A 17,067-nucleotide genomic window follows, 5' to 3' on the forward strand; every position below is an offset into this window, starting at 1 on the left:
AGGAATGGTCATTTTTCTGTTTTTCCATTGATGCACTGTGTACTGAATCTGGCTTGTTGTATATAGTTGAGTTTTTAGCTGAACATTTCTATTTCTACTTTATGATCTCTTTATTCTGTATTTGGTGAGGGTCTTATTTAAGAATATAAGAAATTACCATGCTGGGTCAGACCAAGGGTCCATCAAGCTCAGCATCCTGTTTCCAACAGAAGCCAAACCAGGCCACAAGAACCTGGCAAGTTCCAAACATAAAGAAGATCCCATGCGACTGTTGCAATTACTAGCAGTGGGTATTCCCTAAGGGGGTAATTTTCAAAACGAGTTACATGCGTAAATGTAGCTACTATTGTAGCAATTTTCAAAAGCCATTTACTCAAGTAAAGTGCACTTATGTGAGTAAATCCTATAGACAAGTCAATGGCATATATTGTAGCAATTTTCAAAAACCCACTTACTCAAGTAAAGTGAATTTACTCCAGTAAACCTGGTTTTTACTCGAGTAAATGCTTTTTAAAATCAGGCCCATAGTAAACTTGATTAATAGCAGTTAATGGACTTCTCCTCCAAGATTTTATCGAAACCTTTTATATACCCAGATATAATAACTGCACTAATCACATCCTCTGGCAACAAATTCCAGAGTTTAATTGTGCGTTGAATGAAAAAGAATTTTCTCTGATTAGTCTTAAATGTGCTGCTTGCTAACTTCATGGAGTGCCCCCTAGTCCTTCTATTATCCGAAAATGTAAATAACCAATTCACATCTACTCATTCAAGACCTCTCATTATTTTAAAGACCTCTATCATATCCCCCCTCAGCCATCTCTTCTCCAAGATGAACAGCCCTAACCACTTCAGCCGTATGGCTATATGGCAATATGGCCATATGGCCGGCGCCATTTTTCATTATGGCAACACGATTCGAGTGCAGGAGGTCGTTCCCGGACCCCTGCTGGACTTTTGGCAAGTCTTGTGGGGGTCAGGAGGCCCCCCCAAGCTGGCCAAAAGTCCCTGGGGGTCCAGCTGGGGTCCGGGAGCAATCTCCTACGCTCGTGACGTTGGGGGACAGGAAGCAAAATGGCGCCGGCGCTACCTTTGCCCTGTGACAGGGCAAAGGTAGCGCCGGCGCCATTTCTATCAACGCACCCGTGGCCCGAGAGTGGAAGATCACAACGTGACCCCCCCACTGGACCCCAGGTAATTTAAGACATTTTGGAGGGGTTCGGGAGGGTGGGGGATTTATTTTAAAGGGCCGGGGTGGGTTTTAGGGATGTTTTAGTGTGCCGGTTTTCCCGCCCTCCCCCTTCCCCCGATTTACGATTTTTGACGATAAATTGGGGGAATTCCTATTAAATATCGCCTCTAATGATTTTTGACGATTTAAAATATATCGGACGATATTTTAAATCGTCAAAAAACGATTCACATCCCTAAAAGTTACTGCCAGCAGCTTGGTTCCACTCTGGTTAAGGTGGAGCCCATCCTTTCGGAAAATTCTCCCCCTTCCCCAAAAGATTCCCTAGTTCCTTACAAAACTAAATCCCTCTTCCCTGCACCATTGTCTCATCCATGCATAGAAAATCTGGAGCTTTGCCTGCCTATGGGGAGCTGTACGTGGAACAGGAGGCATTTCAGAGAATGCCACCCTGGAGGTTCTGCATTTCAGCTTTCTACCTAAAATCCTAAATTTGGCTTCCAGAACCTCTCTCCCACATTTTCCTATGTCGTTGGTGCCCACATGTACCACGACAGCCAGCTCCTCCCCAGCACTGTCTATAATCCTATCTAGGTGACGCGTGAGGTCTGCCACCTGCGCACCAGGCAGACAAGTTAGCAGGCGGTCCTCACGTCCACCAGTTACCCTGCTATCTACATTTCTAATAATTGAATCACCAACTATGATGGCCGGCCTAACCCTTCCCTCCTGGGCAGTAGCCCTGGGAGACTTGTCCTCAGTGTGAGAGGGCAATACATCACCTGGGGAGCAGGTCCTTGCTACAGGATCACTTCCTGCTACACCAGGGTGATGTTCTCCTACCGGGAGATCTTTCTGATCCAAGGCAGCACTGGGGCTGCCAGACTGGATTTGGGTCTTGGCTACCATGTCCCTGAAGGCCTCATCAATGTACCTCTCTGCCTGCTTCAGCTCCTCCAAGTCTGCTACTCTAGCCTCCAGAGATCGAACTCGTTCCCTGAGAGCCAGGAGCTCTTTGCACCGAGGACACACATACAATCTCTCACCGGTGGGTAAAAAATCATACATGTGACACTCAATGCAAAAGACTGGAAAGCCCTCTTTTGCTGCTGGACTCTGCATTCATCTTAATTTTATTGAGTTCCTAGTTAAGTTTAAGATACTAAGAGAGTTGGAATTAGAGTACTTTATATTTAGAAGTGAATTTACCAATTAATCAGCTAGTGTAATTCAATTTACTCATGGCTTTCTAAGGGACAAGCCCACACCCAACATACATAACAATAGGTCTAAAACTGTATGGTTCCATGTTTCTTTTTTGCAGGGTGTTCTGTTTGGCACTACTGTAGTGCATGTAATTATAATATACATGTTGGTGATAATTTTTACCTCAGAAGACTGTATTTTGAATGTCCTTTTCTGTGTAAAATATATTATTATACATACTTAATTTTTTATTATGTGTGGGGAGGGCCGAGGCTAGATTAGGGGAGCACAAGGCTAAAAAGTTTGTCTAGAGTGCCTAGCATCTTTGCACTGGCCTCAATGGGAAAACCAATAATAATTAAGCATTAAAAAAAATCTAGAACAAGGAGAGGGGCAGCACAGTAATTGTTTACACATGGCTACAAAAAAGCTAGCACCAGCCCTACATAGAATCACCTACCAGCAGAGAGGGTTGTGCACCCCTACAGGGTGGTAACCAAAACAGTGACAGAAATCAAACATACTTTAGACAGATACAGAGGGTCGTGGTGAGAGCAAGGAGGGGAGATGTTTGGAAATCAAGTAGAGTCTCAGTTAGATAACCGGGTAGACCAGAGAGGCCAAGAGGTTTTTATCTGTTGACAACTACCATGTGCTATGTAAGAAGTTATCAGTTCAAGTCTGATTGCCTTTACTATCTGCTATTGACCTAGGCCAACTGATTTTATTAACATGTGTATCCTACGGTTCACATATCTTTCAAAATTCTCATTTTCAGGGGAGGACAACAGTGCAGGAGATGAACTTTATAACAAGATTCGGGTCCTTTGCTGGGTCATGACCAAACCTGAAAACCTGGAAAGAAAGGCCAAACATCTGAAGAATACTTGGACCCAACATTGTAACGTTGCTCTTTTTATGAGTTCTGTTACTGATAAGAACTTCCCCACTATTGGCCTGGACACCAAAGAAGGCCGAGACCAGCTCTACTGGAAGACCATCAAGGCCTTTCATTATGTATATGAGCACTACCTGGAGGAAGCTGATTGGTTCATGAAAGCCGATGATGACACTTTTGTGGTGTTAGACAACCTCAGGTGGATGCTATCCAACTACACACCTGACCAGCCCATCTACTTTGGCAAGCAGTTCATCCTTCCCATACTCAAGCAGGGCTACATGAGTGGGGGAGCAGGCTATGTTCTCAGTAAAGAGGCCCTAAGACGTTTTGTGGATGGTTTCAGCAGGAAGGTGTGCACTTATTCTTTCTTTGAGGATTTAGCCCTTGGGCAATGCATGGAACAAATTGGAGTCAAAACTGGGGACTCTAGAGACACCAAAGGACGAGAGACATTCCACGCTTTAGCTCCTGAATACATCATGACAAGTAATTTCTCAGACATACCTTGGTATAGAGAATATTGCTATTATGCAGTTGTAGAGGTATGTATATGGGTAATACCTCTTATAGAATAATATCTGGTATTCTAAGAAAAAAAAAATACAATCTTAGACACCAAAAAAGAAATACTACAGCTCAAAAATAGAAAAATTTGCAAACAATGCCAGAACCCTATTTAATATAGTAAACAGCCTAACATGTGACAACACTATCAATCATCTAACCCTACAAGAAAATCAGTGCAATGATGTAGCCCAATTCTTTAAAGATAAAATAGAGAATCTAAGGAAAAAAATCCCTGTAACTACAAAACAAGAGATTAGGATGCCCACTAGAGACGTCAGTATCTGGGCTGAATTTGAGGAGGTATCACACCCTGAAGTAGAAAAAATGATTAGGCAATTAAACCCTGCTACCCACATAATTGACACCATACCCATTACAGAATTAAAAAAAATAGCCGACACAATAACCCCAACCTTAACTAAAATCATCAACCTCTCACTAGATGAAGGAGTAATGCCGGATACCTTAAAAGGAGCCATAATTAAACCGGAGTGTTATTTGAACTTCGGTATAGAAAAGTTATAAATAAATAAATAAATAAATAAATAATCAAGCCAATTATTAAGAAAAAGAACCTTGACCCCTTAAATCTTAGCAACTACAGACCAGTCTCCAACTTACCCGTAATAGCCAAACTAATCAAAAAATCAGTTCAAAAACAACTATCTAACCACCTTGAAAATAACAACATACTATATCCAGCACAACATGGATTCCGCAAACACTACAGTACAGAAACATTGCTATTAGCTCTATCAGACAATATCTTAAGAGGATTCGATACAGGAACACACTACATTCTGGTTCTATTAGATCTCTCTGCAGCATTTGACACTGTAAATCACAGAATACTAATCAATAGACTGAAAGAAATAGGACTCACTAACAAAAACACTAAAATGGTTCGAGTCATACTTAAACAATAGATGTTTCAGGTACAAATCAAAAATGCACTTTCAGACAAAGTCAAACTGCTAACTGGTGTCCCACAGGGATCAGCCCTATCTGCAACACTCTTTAACATCTACCTCCTTCCAGTATGTCACTTACTAGCAGGACTGGGAATCATACATTACATTTACGCAGATGATATACAATTACTGTTACCCATTCCAAACACCATTGAAGAAACAATGAAACTAGCCAATATGTACCTAGAAATAATCAAACAGCTCCTAAATCAGATGGAATTGGTTATAAACATTGACAAAACTGAATTCTTACATCTTGAACGTAAAAACACTCACCACACACAACCAACATTCACAATCAAAAATATTCAAACCACCGAGTTAGCAACAAAAGTTAGGGATCTAGGAGTAATAACTGACCCTGAGCTAAACATGAAACAACACATCTCACAGAAAATAAAAAAAGGTTATGCAAAACTAATGATCCTAAGAAGACTAAAACCTCTATTAACGATTAACAATTTTCGCACAGTTCTACAAGCAATGATATTCACTAGCACAGATTATTGTAACACCCTGCTGTTGGGACTACCTCAATCTACAATTCGGCCTCTGCAAATATTGTAAAATTCCGCTGCCAGAGTTTTGACAGGCAAAAAAAAGAGTGACCATATTACAGGAACATTTGCTGAACTCCACTAGCTTCCAATTGAACAAAGAATACAATATAAAGCACTTTGTATAATCCATAAACTAATCCACGATGATAAAGCCGACTGGCTTAACACGGCACTGCACGTGCATGTACCACAAAGAAACCTGAGATCTGCAAATAAAGCTCTACTAACTGTCCCCTCTGTCAAATCAGCACATCTCACGCAAGTAAGGGAAAGAGCACTGTCACTGGCTGGTCCTGTACTCTGGAATACCATGCCACTCGAAATAAGACTACAGATAAATCTGAAATTATTCAAAACTAATCTGAAAACCTGGCTTTTTAAACAAGCATTTTATAAAGAAAAGGAGAAAAATAGTTGAGCGATAAGGATGCACCAAGCTAGAAGTTTTTAGTAACCTACATAAGCATATTAATGTTAAAATCAAACTGCCTAATTTGTTCCTAACAATCAGGTTTAATTTACACACCTAGTTTATTATTTTACATTGTTACCGTACTATGATGGCACACGAGTAATTTGTAATCTATACCACCCATATTTCTCTTTATCGTGCCCTTATGTAAACCGTTGTGATGGTATTTAACTTAACGACGGTATAGAACAATTTTTAAATCAATAAATCAATAAATAAATAAATAAATACATAAACATAAGAATTGCCATACTGGGTCAAACTAAGGTCCATCAAACCCAATATTCTGTTTACAACAGTGTCCAATCCAGGCCACAAGTACCTGGCAGGATTCCAAAGGGTCAATAGATTGAATGCTGCTTATCCCAGGGATAAGCAGTGGATTTCCCTAAGTCCACCTTAATAATGGTTTATGAACTTTTCTTCCAGGAACTTCTCCAAATCATTTTTAAAGCCAGCTGCACTAACAGTTTTTACTATATCCTCCGGCAACAAATTCCAGAGTTTGTTTTGAATAGAAAAAATATTTTCTCCTAGTTGTCTTAAATGTATTATCTAGTAATTTCTTTTTTTTGTATGTAATCTTTTTTATTGGCAGAACCCAGAAAACACGGCAATACAAAAAAAACATCAAACAGTTACAATACATCATATCATGGGTATAATCGTATAACATAACAAACTGAAGCAGATTTTTCACTGCCAAACATCTGAAACCCCAACCATGTTGTACCCCATCCCCTCCCTCCCCCTCCCCCCCTCACTACCTGGTATTTGCAGTTAGCCGTAAGCTGTGATTAACAGGCATTTATGGGCAATAAGAAACAGAATCGTACAAAAATATACAAAAGTATACAAAGATGTACAATAGCAATAAAAAATGAACAAGAATGTATAAAAATGGAGCAATATATATATATATACAAAAATAAGCATAACTAATTGTGCAAAAATACTTAAAGCACAAAGATAAGTATGCATATGATACCATTGGGGTAAAAAGCATTAATAGTTCGAGAGGTCCAAACGTCAAGACCATTCCAGGCTATGAGGATTTTCATTGTGTGTTACCTAGTCTTTGTACTTTTTGAAAGAGTAAATAACCCATTTGTATTTACCTGTTATAATCCTCACATGATTTTATAGACCTCTATCATATCTCCCCCTCAGCCCTCTCTTCTCCAAGCTGAAGAGATCTAACCTCTTTAGCCTTTCTTCATAGAGGATTTTTTCCATCCTCTTTATCATTTTGGTCACCCTTCTCTGTACCTTTTCTAATTCTGCTGTATCCTTTTTGAGATGTAGTGACCAGAACTGCACACAATACTCAAGATTTATTTATTTATTTATTTATTTATTTATTTATTTTTAGTTTTTATAAACCGACGTTCCTGTATAAAATACATATCACACCGGTGTACAGTGAAGTAAAAACTGTCGCCACGTGGGCGGCTTACATTATAACAAAAGATGAGGTTGCACATGGAGTGATACAGAGGCATTATGATATTCTCTGTTTTATTCTCCACTCCTGTCCTAATAATTACAAACATTCTCTTTGCTTTCCTGGCTGCTGCCACAATGATTCCTAGATCCTTTTCCTAAGTGGTGACTCCCAGTGTGGAACCTTGCATTGTATAGCTATAAGTAGGGTTATATTCTTTCATACGTTCATCACTATGACCTTGTCCATAAGAACAAAGAAAATAAGAATTGTCATGTCAATCCAGGTCACATATATCTGCCAGATCCCAGAAAGTAGATCTATGTCCAAATCTCTTTTAAACCTTGCTATGCTTGCCTTGATCACGTCTTCTGGAAACAGAATCACCAGCTTGACAGTGCACTGAGTGAAATCTGTTTTGAATCTGTTGGTTGTTAGTTTCATGGAGTGTCCCCTTGTTTTGGCAATATTTCAAAGGGCAAATAACCATCCTTTATTTACCCATTCCATCCCCTCATGATTTATGTTTCTATCGTATGTCCCCTGCGTAGCCTCTCCTCACAGGAGAGATGTCATCGCCTTTATCATCTTTGTCTCCCTCCTCTGCACCTTTTCAACTTCTGCTCTGTCTGGTTGTTTTTTATTTTTACTTTCTATTTAAAACATTTGAATACATTCAGGTATAACACTTGTTAGGAACAACATGGAAAGAGTGAGAACATGAAATGACAATGAAATTAGAAATAATAATATAATCTCCCATATCCTATCAATCTACACAAGAGGAAGAAATCAGTCCCAATATCAAAAGAAATATTCAACTAAAGAAAAATAATGCCAAATACCGAGAGAGACCATTCTTTAGGGATGTGCAGAGGGTACGGATTTGCCCGATTCGGTATTCTTATTCATCAGTGGGCAAATACGTTGCATTCATTCAATGGCGCCCCCGATCCGTTGATACGTTGCATTCGTTTTCCGGTTCCCATTAAAGTCAATGGGGGAAGTATTTGCAGCCTACTTTTAGCTGCAGAATTGGAGTTTTCTTATCAATTTTGGTGAAACTTCTGGGGAGCAATCATCAGAACGAGAAAAGAGCTCCATGGAAGTTAGCATGGGGCACATTTAAAACTAATCGGAGAAAGTTCTTTTTTACTCAACGCACAATTAAACTCTGGAATTTGTTGCCAGAGGATGTGGTTAGTGCAGTTAGTATAGCTGTGTTTAAAAAAGGATTGGATAAGTTCTTGGAGGAGAAGTCCATTACCTGCTATTAAGTTCACTTAAAGAATAGCCACTACCATTAGCAATGGTAACATGGAATAGACTTAGTTTTGGGGTACTTGCCAGGTTCTTATGGCCTGGATTGGCCAGTGGCCACTGTTGGAAACAGGATGCTGGGCTTGATGGACCCTTGGTCTGACCCAGTATGGCATTTTCTTATGTTCTTATGTAAGGTACTTAGACTGTGGCAAAGTGGCACCAAAGTGGCATGAATAGCCTAAGGTACTTTAAAGGGGCTAAGGGGTACCAGGAGTAGCAAGAGTGCTTTAATAGAGGTGCAAAGCAGCGGCAAGAGTGTCAAAAACAAACCACACTTTCAAAAGAGAGCACCGATAGCAGATGCATGAACCCTCAAAGGCAGCGCAATAGGCAAAGTGGCAAGACAAGTGGCATTAACATCCTACAGCACAATGAAGGGGGAACATAGCAAGCAGAAAGACTAGCACCAACACACTGAGGAACCATGATAGTGGCAAGAAAACCACAAGGAGTTGAGTGAGTCATCTGGTGTATGGCAGCAAGGCAGCGTGGCAGAGGGTAGATAAGAACATAAGAAAATGCCATACTGGGTCAGACCAAGGGTCCATCAAGCCCAGCATCCTGTTTCCAACAGTGGCCAATCCAGGCCATAAGAACCTGGCAAGTACCCAAAAACTAAGTCTATTCCATGTAACCATTGCTAATGGCAGTGGCTATTCTCTAAGTGAACTTAATAGCAGGTAATGGACTTCTCCTCCAAGAACTTATCCAATCCTTTTTTAAACACCGCTATACTAACTGCACTAACCACATCCTCTGGCAACAAATTCCAGAGTTTAATTGTGCGTTGAGTAAAAAAGAACTTTCTTCAATTAGTTTTAAATGTGCCCCATGCTAACTTCATGGAGTGCCCCCTAGTCTTTCTACTATCCGAAAGAGTAAATAACCGATTCACATCTACCCGTTCTAGACATCTCATAATTTTAAACATCTCTATCATATCCCCCCCTCAGCCATCTCTTCTCCAAGCTGAAAAGTCCTAACCTCTTTAGTCTTTCCTCATAGGGGAGCTGTTCCATTCCCCTTATCATTTTGGTAGCCCTTCTCTGTACCTTCTCCATCGCAATTATATCTTTTTTGAGATGCGGCGACCAGAATTGTACACAGTATTCAAGGTGCAGTCTCACCATGGAGCGATACAGAGGCATTATGACATTTTCCGTTTTATTCACCATTCCCTTTCTAATAATTCCCAACATTCTGTTTGCTTATTTGACTGCCGCAGCACACTGAACCGACGATTTCAATGTGTTATCCACTATGACGTCTAGATCTCTTTCTTGGGTTGTAGCACCTAATATGGAACCCAACATTGTGTAATTATAACATGGGTTATTTTTCCCTATATGCATCACCTTGCACTTATCCACATTAAATTTAATCTGCCATTTGGATGCCCAATTTTCCAGTCTCACAAGGTCTTCCTGCAATTTATCACAATCTGCTTGTGATTTAACTACTCTGAACAATTTTGTGTCATCTGTAAATTTGATTATCTCACTCGTCGTATTTCTTTCAGATCATTTATAAATATATTGAAAAGTAAGGGTCCCAATACAGATCCCTAAGGCACTCCACTGTCCACTCCCTTCCACTGAGAAAATTGTCCATTTAATCCTACTCTCTGTTTCCTGTCTTTTAGGCAGTTTGCAATCCACGAAAGGTCATTGCCACCTATCCCATGACTTTTTACTTTTCCTAAAAGCCTCTCATGAGGAACTTTGTCAAACACCTTCTGAAAATCCAAGTATACTACATTTACCGGTTCACCTTTATCCACGTGTTTATTAACTCCTTCAAAAAAGTGAAGCAGATTTGTGAGGCAAGACTTGCCCTGGGTAAAGCCATGCTGACTTTGTTCCATTAAACCATGTCTTTCTATATGTTCTGTGATTTTGATGTTTAGAACATTTTCCACTATTTTTCCTGGCACTGAAGTCAGGCTAACCAGTCTGTAGTTTCCCGGATCGCCCCTGGAGCCCTTTTTAAATATTGGGGTTACATTTGCTATCCTCCAGTCTTCAGGTACAATGGATGATTTTAATGATAGGTTACAAATTTTTACTAATAGGTCTGAAATTTCATTTTTTAGTTCCTTCAGAACTCTGGGGTGTATACCATCCAGTCCAGGTGATTTACTACTCTTCAGTTTGTCAATCAGGCCTACCACATCTTCTAGGTTCACAGTGATTTGATTCAATCCATCTGAATCATTACCCATGAAAACCTTCTCCATTACGGGTACCTCCCCAACATCCTCTTCAGGCTGACTACACCTGGGGAGACCTCTGTCCTCGATTGCTGTGCCTGTCCGTACAACATCTTCAGGCTGACTACACCCAGGAAGAGTTACCTTTCCTTTGTGCAGGAAAGGGCTCCCTAGAATGGGTTCGCTCCTAGAGTGGGGTGTTTCTGTTGGCATCTAGTGAGGTCTCGCTGGTCTTTTAAAATCTGGTGGAGTTAGTAGATATACAAACGAGAATTTTCAAGGCTGAGGCGGAGGAGGTTTCCATGTAAACAGTGGTTCAACATGGATCAGAGGGTAGATACAGGCTGGCTACAGCCGGGAGAGTTCCCTTTCCTTTGAGCAGGAAAGGGCTCACCGGAATGGGTTGGCCCCTAGAGTGGAGCACGAGCCTTCAAAGTGTGGCGACATGGAGCAGGGTGCCATGTGAACAACAGTTCAACATGGGTCAACAGGTGCTAAGAGATAGGCTGGCAGTGGCTACACTGGGGAGAGTTCCCTTTACTTTGAGCAGGGAAGACCTCCCCAGAATGGGTTGGCCCCTAGAGTGAAGCACGATCCTTCAAAGTGTGGTGATGTGGAGCAGGATCTCACTGTGAGCATGATCTAACTGTTTTTGCCACAGTCTAAGTACCTTGGAGCTCTTTTCTCGTTCTGAACATGGGTCAACAGGTGATAAGAGATAGGCTGCTACATCCGGGGAGAGTTCCATTTCCTTTGAGCAGGAAAGGGCTCCCTGGAATGGGTTGGCCCCTAGAGTGTATGATGGTACAAATTGTTAGGATTTAAGCATTTGCAAACAGATCATGACTTCATAAGCAAGAGGGAGGAAGTTCTCTTTTCTGGGCAGAAACTAAAGAAAATTGTTTGTTTTATTTAAGGATCCATGCTGTGAAGGATAACTAGTTTCAATTGGCAGAGACTGAGGTTTCCCTTTGCAACGAGGGTGTAGCCATTAGGACTGGACATAAGGCCTGGACGGACAGGCACAGCAATCGAGGACAGAGGTCAAGCCCTTGTAGGGACATAAGGCCTGGACGAACAGGCACAGCAATCAAGGACAGAGGTCAAGCCCTTGTAGGGACATAAGGCCTGGACGAACAGGCACAGCAATCGAGTACAGAGGTCAAGCCCACGTAGGGACATAAGGCCTGGACAAACAGGCACAGCAATCGAGGACAGAGGTCAAGCCCACGTAGGGACATAAGGCCTGGACGGACAGGCACAGCAATCGAGGACAGAGGTCAAGCCCATGTAGGGACATAAGGCCTGGACGGACAGGCACATCAATCGAGGACAGAGGTCAAACCCTTGTAGGGACATAAGGCCTGGACAAACAGGCACAGCATTCGAGGACAGAGGTCAAGTCCTTGTAGGGACATAAGGCCTGGACAAATAGGCACAGCAATCGAGGACAGAGGTCAAACCCTTGTAGAGACATTAGGCCTGGACAGACAGGCACAGAAATCAAGGATAGAGGTTAAGGCCACCTAGGAATATAAGGCCTGGATGGACAGGCACAGCAATCGAGGACAGAGGTCAAGCCCACCTAGAGACATAAGGCCTGGATGGACAGGCACAGCAATCGAGGACAGAGGTCAAACCCCTGTAGGGACATTAGGCCTGGACGGACAGGCACAGCATTCGAGGACAGAGGTCAAGCCCTTGTAGGGACATAAGGCCTGTACGAATAGGCACAGCAGTCGAGGACAGAGGTCAAGCCCACGAAGGGACATAAGGTCTGGATGGACAGGCAGAGTAATCAAGAACAGAGGTCAAACCCTTGTAGGGACAAAAGGCCTGGATGAACAGCCACAGCATTCAAGGATAGAGGTCAAGCCCATGTAGGGACATAAGGCCTGGACGGACAGGCACAGCATTAGAGGATTTCCTTTGTGCAATTATGTTGTGGTTTGATCTGTCACTTCTTCCTGAACTGGTTCACTGGCAGAAGAATATGGCATCTTTTTCTTTTCTGAAAGATAATTCAACAGAGGATGTTTTTAGAGTGTTGTGATTATTGGTGTTTGGGTTGATCCTTGGACACCGTGGCAGCTGACCATGCCCATGGGGGGCAGTCCCGTGAGGGACCACGGTGTCAGGCTAGACTCTGGACATACAAACACAGATTTGAATCTTATTATACAGCTTTTAGAACCACCAGAGGTGGCAGTAGTGAGTAGTAGATGTGAAGCCCGGCTTGGAGCATCTCCCACAGAATGCTGGAACAGCATATCCTCTGCAAAGCTGTGCTGTAGTGGAAAGAGACTGAGAATTATGAGTACAAGATGGTAAAGAGTCAGAGTCCCAGGTAGAGTTAGGAGAAGCTCCGAGGTAGGGAGAGCAGGCCCTCGAGGAGCGAGTACCTGATCCCTTAGAGCTGAGAGACCCCCTTGTAATGTACTCACGTAGCTGTAACAGCATTTCCACTAGACGAGAGGTCTGGCACACGAGCAGAGGGCAGGCCCTCGAGGAGCGAGTACCTGGTTCCAGTGAAGTAGTACTGTGGAAAAGATGGTAGCTGTACTCACTGATGGAAACTGTTATTGAAGTCTTCCAAGTAGAAGGGTTTGTAGATGCAGGCAGCGACTCAGGGAACATGGGCCCTCGAGGAGCGAGTACCGGTTTCCTGATAGCACCTGAAAAAAAGATGAAGCCCCCGAGGAGCGGGTACCTCATTAGTAACCCCGAAGGGTGAAGAGTTCCAGAAGCGCTGGAGTGGCAGAGTAGCTTTGGTTTGGAGAGCGAATCCTATCCATAGAAGCCAAGTTGTTGCTAACTCAACGAGCTAGAAAACGTAATAGGCTTAAATATCCGGGAGGCGTGATGTCATTTCAGGGGGGTGCCCCTGAGGATCGCGCCACTGTGCGCATAAAGACGAGGGCGCATGCGCGCGCGCACCCTAGGTACCTTGGAGGAGCATGGCGTGAAGCAGCACCAAAGCCGGTCCGGGGACACCGGAGAGGACAGCAGACAGACACCGCGGAGGCCATTAGTCTGAGGTGAGCGGGAGGAGCCGCCAGGAGAGTGAGGTGGGCAGGGTGAAGCCATCGTAGACTGACGGTCGCAACATAGAGCAATAGAGACTGCCATTTGTGAAGCAAGAACTGAGCTGGAGATTATTTTTGAATACCTAGAAGCTATTAACTGTACTTATGCACTTCAGCTGATGACAAAGGAACATGAAAAGCTCTCAGAAATAAGAAAACCGCTACTCAAGTCCAAATCTACAGTATCAACCTATGTTGACACAGTGCCTCTGTAAATAATGGGAACACACAGGATGAACTAGAGTGCAACTACCACCAGTTTTCGATAGTACTAGAAATATTACTGTTGGCAAGGTCATGAAAAATATTGAGCACATGAAATATGCAAGCTCCAAACATCTTAAGTCAGCTTTTTATGTTCTCACATTCCAAATGTGTATGGACAGGCACAGCGTTTGAGGTCAGGCCCTTGTAGGGACATATGGCCTGGACAGTAGATGGACAGGCATTGCGTGAGAGGTCAGGCCCTTGTAAGGATGTACAGCCTGGACAGTGGACATACAGGCACAGTGTTTCAGGTCAGGCCCTTGTAGGGACATACGGCCTGGACAATGGACAGACAGGCACAGCATTTCAGGTCAGACCCTTGTAGGGATGTAGGGCCTGGACAGTGGATGGACAGGCACAGCGTTTGAGGTCAGGCCCTTATAGGGATGTATGGCCTGGTCAGTGGACAGACAGGCACAGCGTTTGAGGTCAGGCCCTTTTAGGTCATACGGACTGCACAGTGGACGGACAGGCACAGCATTTCAGGTCAGGTCCTTGTAGGGACGTACGGCCTGGACAGTGGTTGGACAGGCACAGCGTTTGAGGTCAGGTACATGTGCTGCAGTGCTTATATTATCTGGAGCACAGGAGGTAGTTGGAGCTGCTGCAAGGCTTTCAATTGCTTTTATTCATCTTGCTATTCACAAGGAAAATTAGGAAACCCAAGCAAAGGCAGGTTTACTTTCAAAAACGCTAGCATTTATTTATTTATTTAACAGTTTTATATACCGAAATTCTTGTAAGGGGTTACAAATCAGTTCGGTTTACATTGAACAGAAACAGTGCTTCAGTAAATGAAAGCAATTACATTGAACATTAACAGAGCTTCAAATGAGAACAATTACAAAGAACTAAGGATTCCAATAAGAATAATATATTATTAACCAATAAAGCAAGCAGATAACATTTAACATTTATATAGAAAACAGTGTCTCGGAGAGAATAAATATAATACACACGTGAATAGCAGAGGCTAAGATCTTGAACTACGAATCAGAAAACTGGGATTGACGCAACAATGGATTGCCCCAAACTAATATCATGGAACAGAGGGGCATATTAGGGTGTCACTCTACAGTATAATAAAAGGCTAGTGGGGTTATGATTAGGTATGTGAACCGTAGTGAAGGCAACAGAAACTAAGTAGAGGAGCTAAATCTGGACATGAATTTTTTGACTAAGGCGATATAAATGAAAGGAGGAGTCAAAATACTACTCATGAACGGGCAGGTTTTAATTCAGAAGATTATATGAATAGGAGAAGGCCTGATTGAACAACCAAGTTTTGAGTCTTTTCTTAAAAGTGACCGGGCAGTGTTCTAGCCGTAAGTCTGGAGGGAGAGAGTTCCAGTGTTTTGGACCAGACGCTGAGAGGGCTCTCATTCCTGAAGTTGTTTTTAGAAAGGGAACCTGGAGGGTGTCTTTATATGCTGCTCTTACCGGCCTGGATGGTAAGTGCAGTCTAAGAGGGAACTTGAGTTCCAAAGGTGTGATGTTGAATATCGCTTTGTGGGTGATGGTTAGAGCTTTGAACAGGATTCTGTAATTGATAGGGAGCCAGTGGAACATCTTCAGGATGGTGGTGATGTGGTCCCATTTTTTGGATCTGGTTAGAATCCTGGCAGCGGCATTTTGCACCATCTGTAATGGCTTGATAGTATTTGCAGGGAGGCCGATCAGAAGAGAGTTGCAATAGTCTATTTTTGAGAAGATGATTGCCTGAAGTACTGTACGGAAGTTGTGGAAGTGGAGGAGAGCTCTAAGTTGTTTTAAAACTTGGAGTTTGAAAAAGCAGTCCTTGGCAGGGTTGTTGATGAAGCTTTTGAAGTTAAGTTGTTTATCCATGAGGACTCCCAAATTTCTGACTTGGGAGGAGAAAGTGGGAAGGGTTGCACGAAGGGGGTTAGGCTGTGTGAAATTGCCGTCGTGCGAGATAAGTAGATATTCCGTCTTTTTTGTGTTCAGGATCAAGTTGAGGCTTGATAGAAGGTTGTTTATGGACTTGAGGCAGGTGTCCCAAAACTCGAGGGTTTTGTTTAATGATTCGGTGATTGGTAAGAGAATTTGTACGTCGTCTGCGTACAGATAAAAGATTAGATTAAGACTGGAGAGGAGATGGCAGAGAGGGAGGAGGTAGATATTGAAGAGGGTTGGGGATAGTGAAGAGCCTTGGGGAACTCCCAACGTAGAGCAGGCAGGTAGGGACTCTTCATTGTTGATTTTGACCTTGTAGGTCCTGTTTTGAAGGAATGACTTGAACCAGCTTAGGGCGGTGCCTTTGACACCAATGTCCGATAGACGATCTAAAAGATAGGCGTGGTTCACCGTGTCAAAAGCCGCAGAAAGGTCGAGGAGAATGAGAAGACGTGGTTGTTTTTTTTCCAGACTTGTGAGGATGGTGTCTGTAAGTGTGATTAAGAGTGTTTCAGTGTTGCGGGCTTTCCTGAACCCGAACTGATATGGGGAGAGGATTTTGTTGTTGTTCAAGAATTCTGTGAGTTGCTGGTTTACTATTCTTTCCAAAATTTTTGCGATGAATAGAAGGTTTGCAATAGGGTGGAAATTGGCTGGATTATCCGGAGAAAGATTCGGCTTTTTTAGCAGAGGTTTTAGGATAGCAAGTTTAAGTGGGTCTGGTACATGGCCCTGTAAGAGCGAACAATTGATGATTTTTGCAATATGCTTGGAAATGGTACTAGGAATGGAGATAAGCAGGTTGGATGGGATTGTGTCCAGAGGGTGAGATGCAGGTTTGAGCTTTTTGAGAATGATTTCTATCTCCAATGAAGATGTAGGTTCGAAGGTTTCAAGATTTGTAATTGGAAGAGCGGTTGCAGTAATGGGGGGTGGAGGGAGAGGAGTATTG

At 42.7% G+C, this 17,067-nt stretch overlaps 1 protein-coding gene across 1 annotated transcript in view; it reads left to right on the forward strand.

Annotated features, from left to right (window-relative positions):
- The first annotated feature begins 3,223 nt into the window (after positions 1-3,223).
- Positions 3,224-17,067, forward strand: part of LOC115088752 (glycoprotein-N-acetylgalactosamine 3-beta-galactosyltransferase 1-like) — a 32,132-nt gene continuing 18,288 nt past the window's right edge. The window contains exon 1 of the mRNA XM_029596986.1: positions 3,224-3,844. Coding sequence (XP_029452846.1) covers positions 3,239-3,844 — 606 coding nt within the window. The 5' untranslated portion in view covers positions 3,224-3,238. The remainder of the gene's footprint in view (positions 3,845-17,067) is intronic.

This window comes from Rhinatrema bivittatum, chromosome 3, assembly GCF_901001135.1.
Source record: "Rhinatrema bivittatum chromosome 3, aRhiBiv1.1, whole genome shotgun sequence".
Classification (NCBI taxonomy): Eukaryota; Metazoa; Chordata; class Amphibia; order Gymnophiona; family Rhinatrematidae; genus Rhinatrema; species Rhinatrema bivittatum.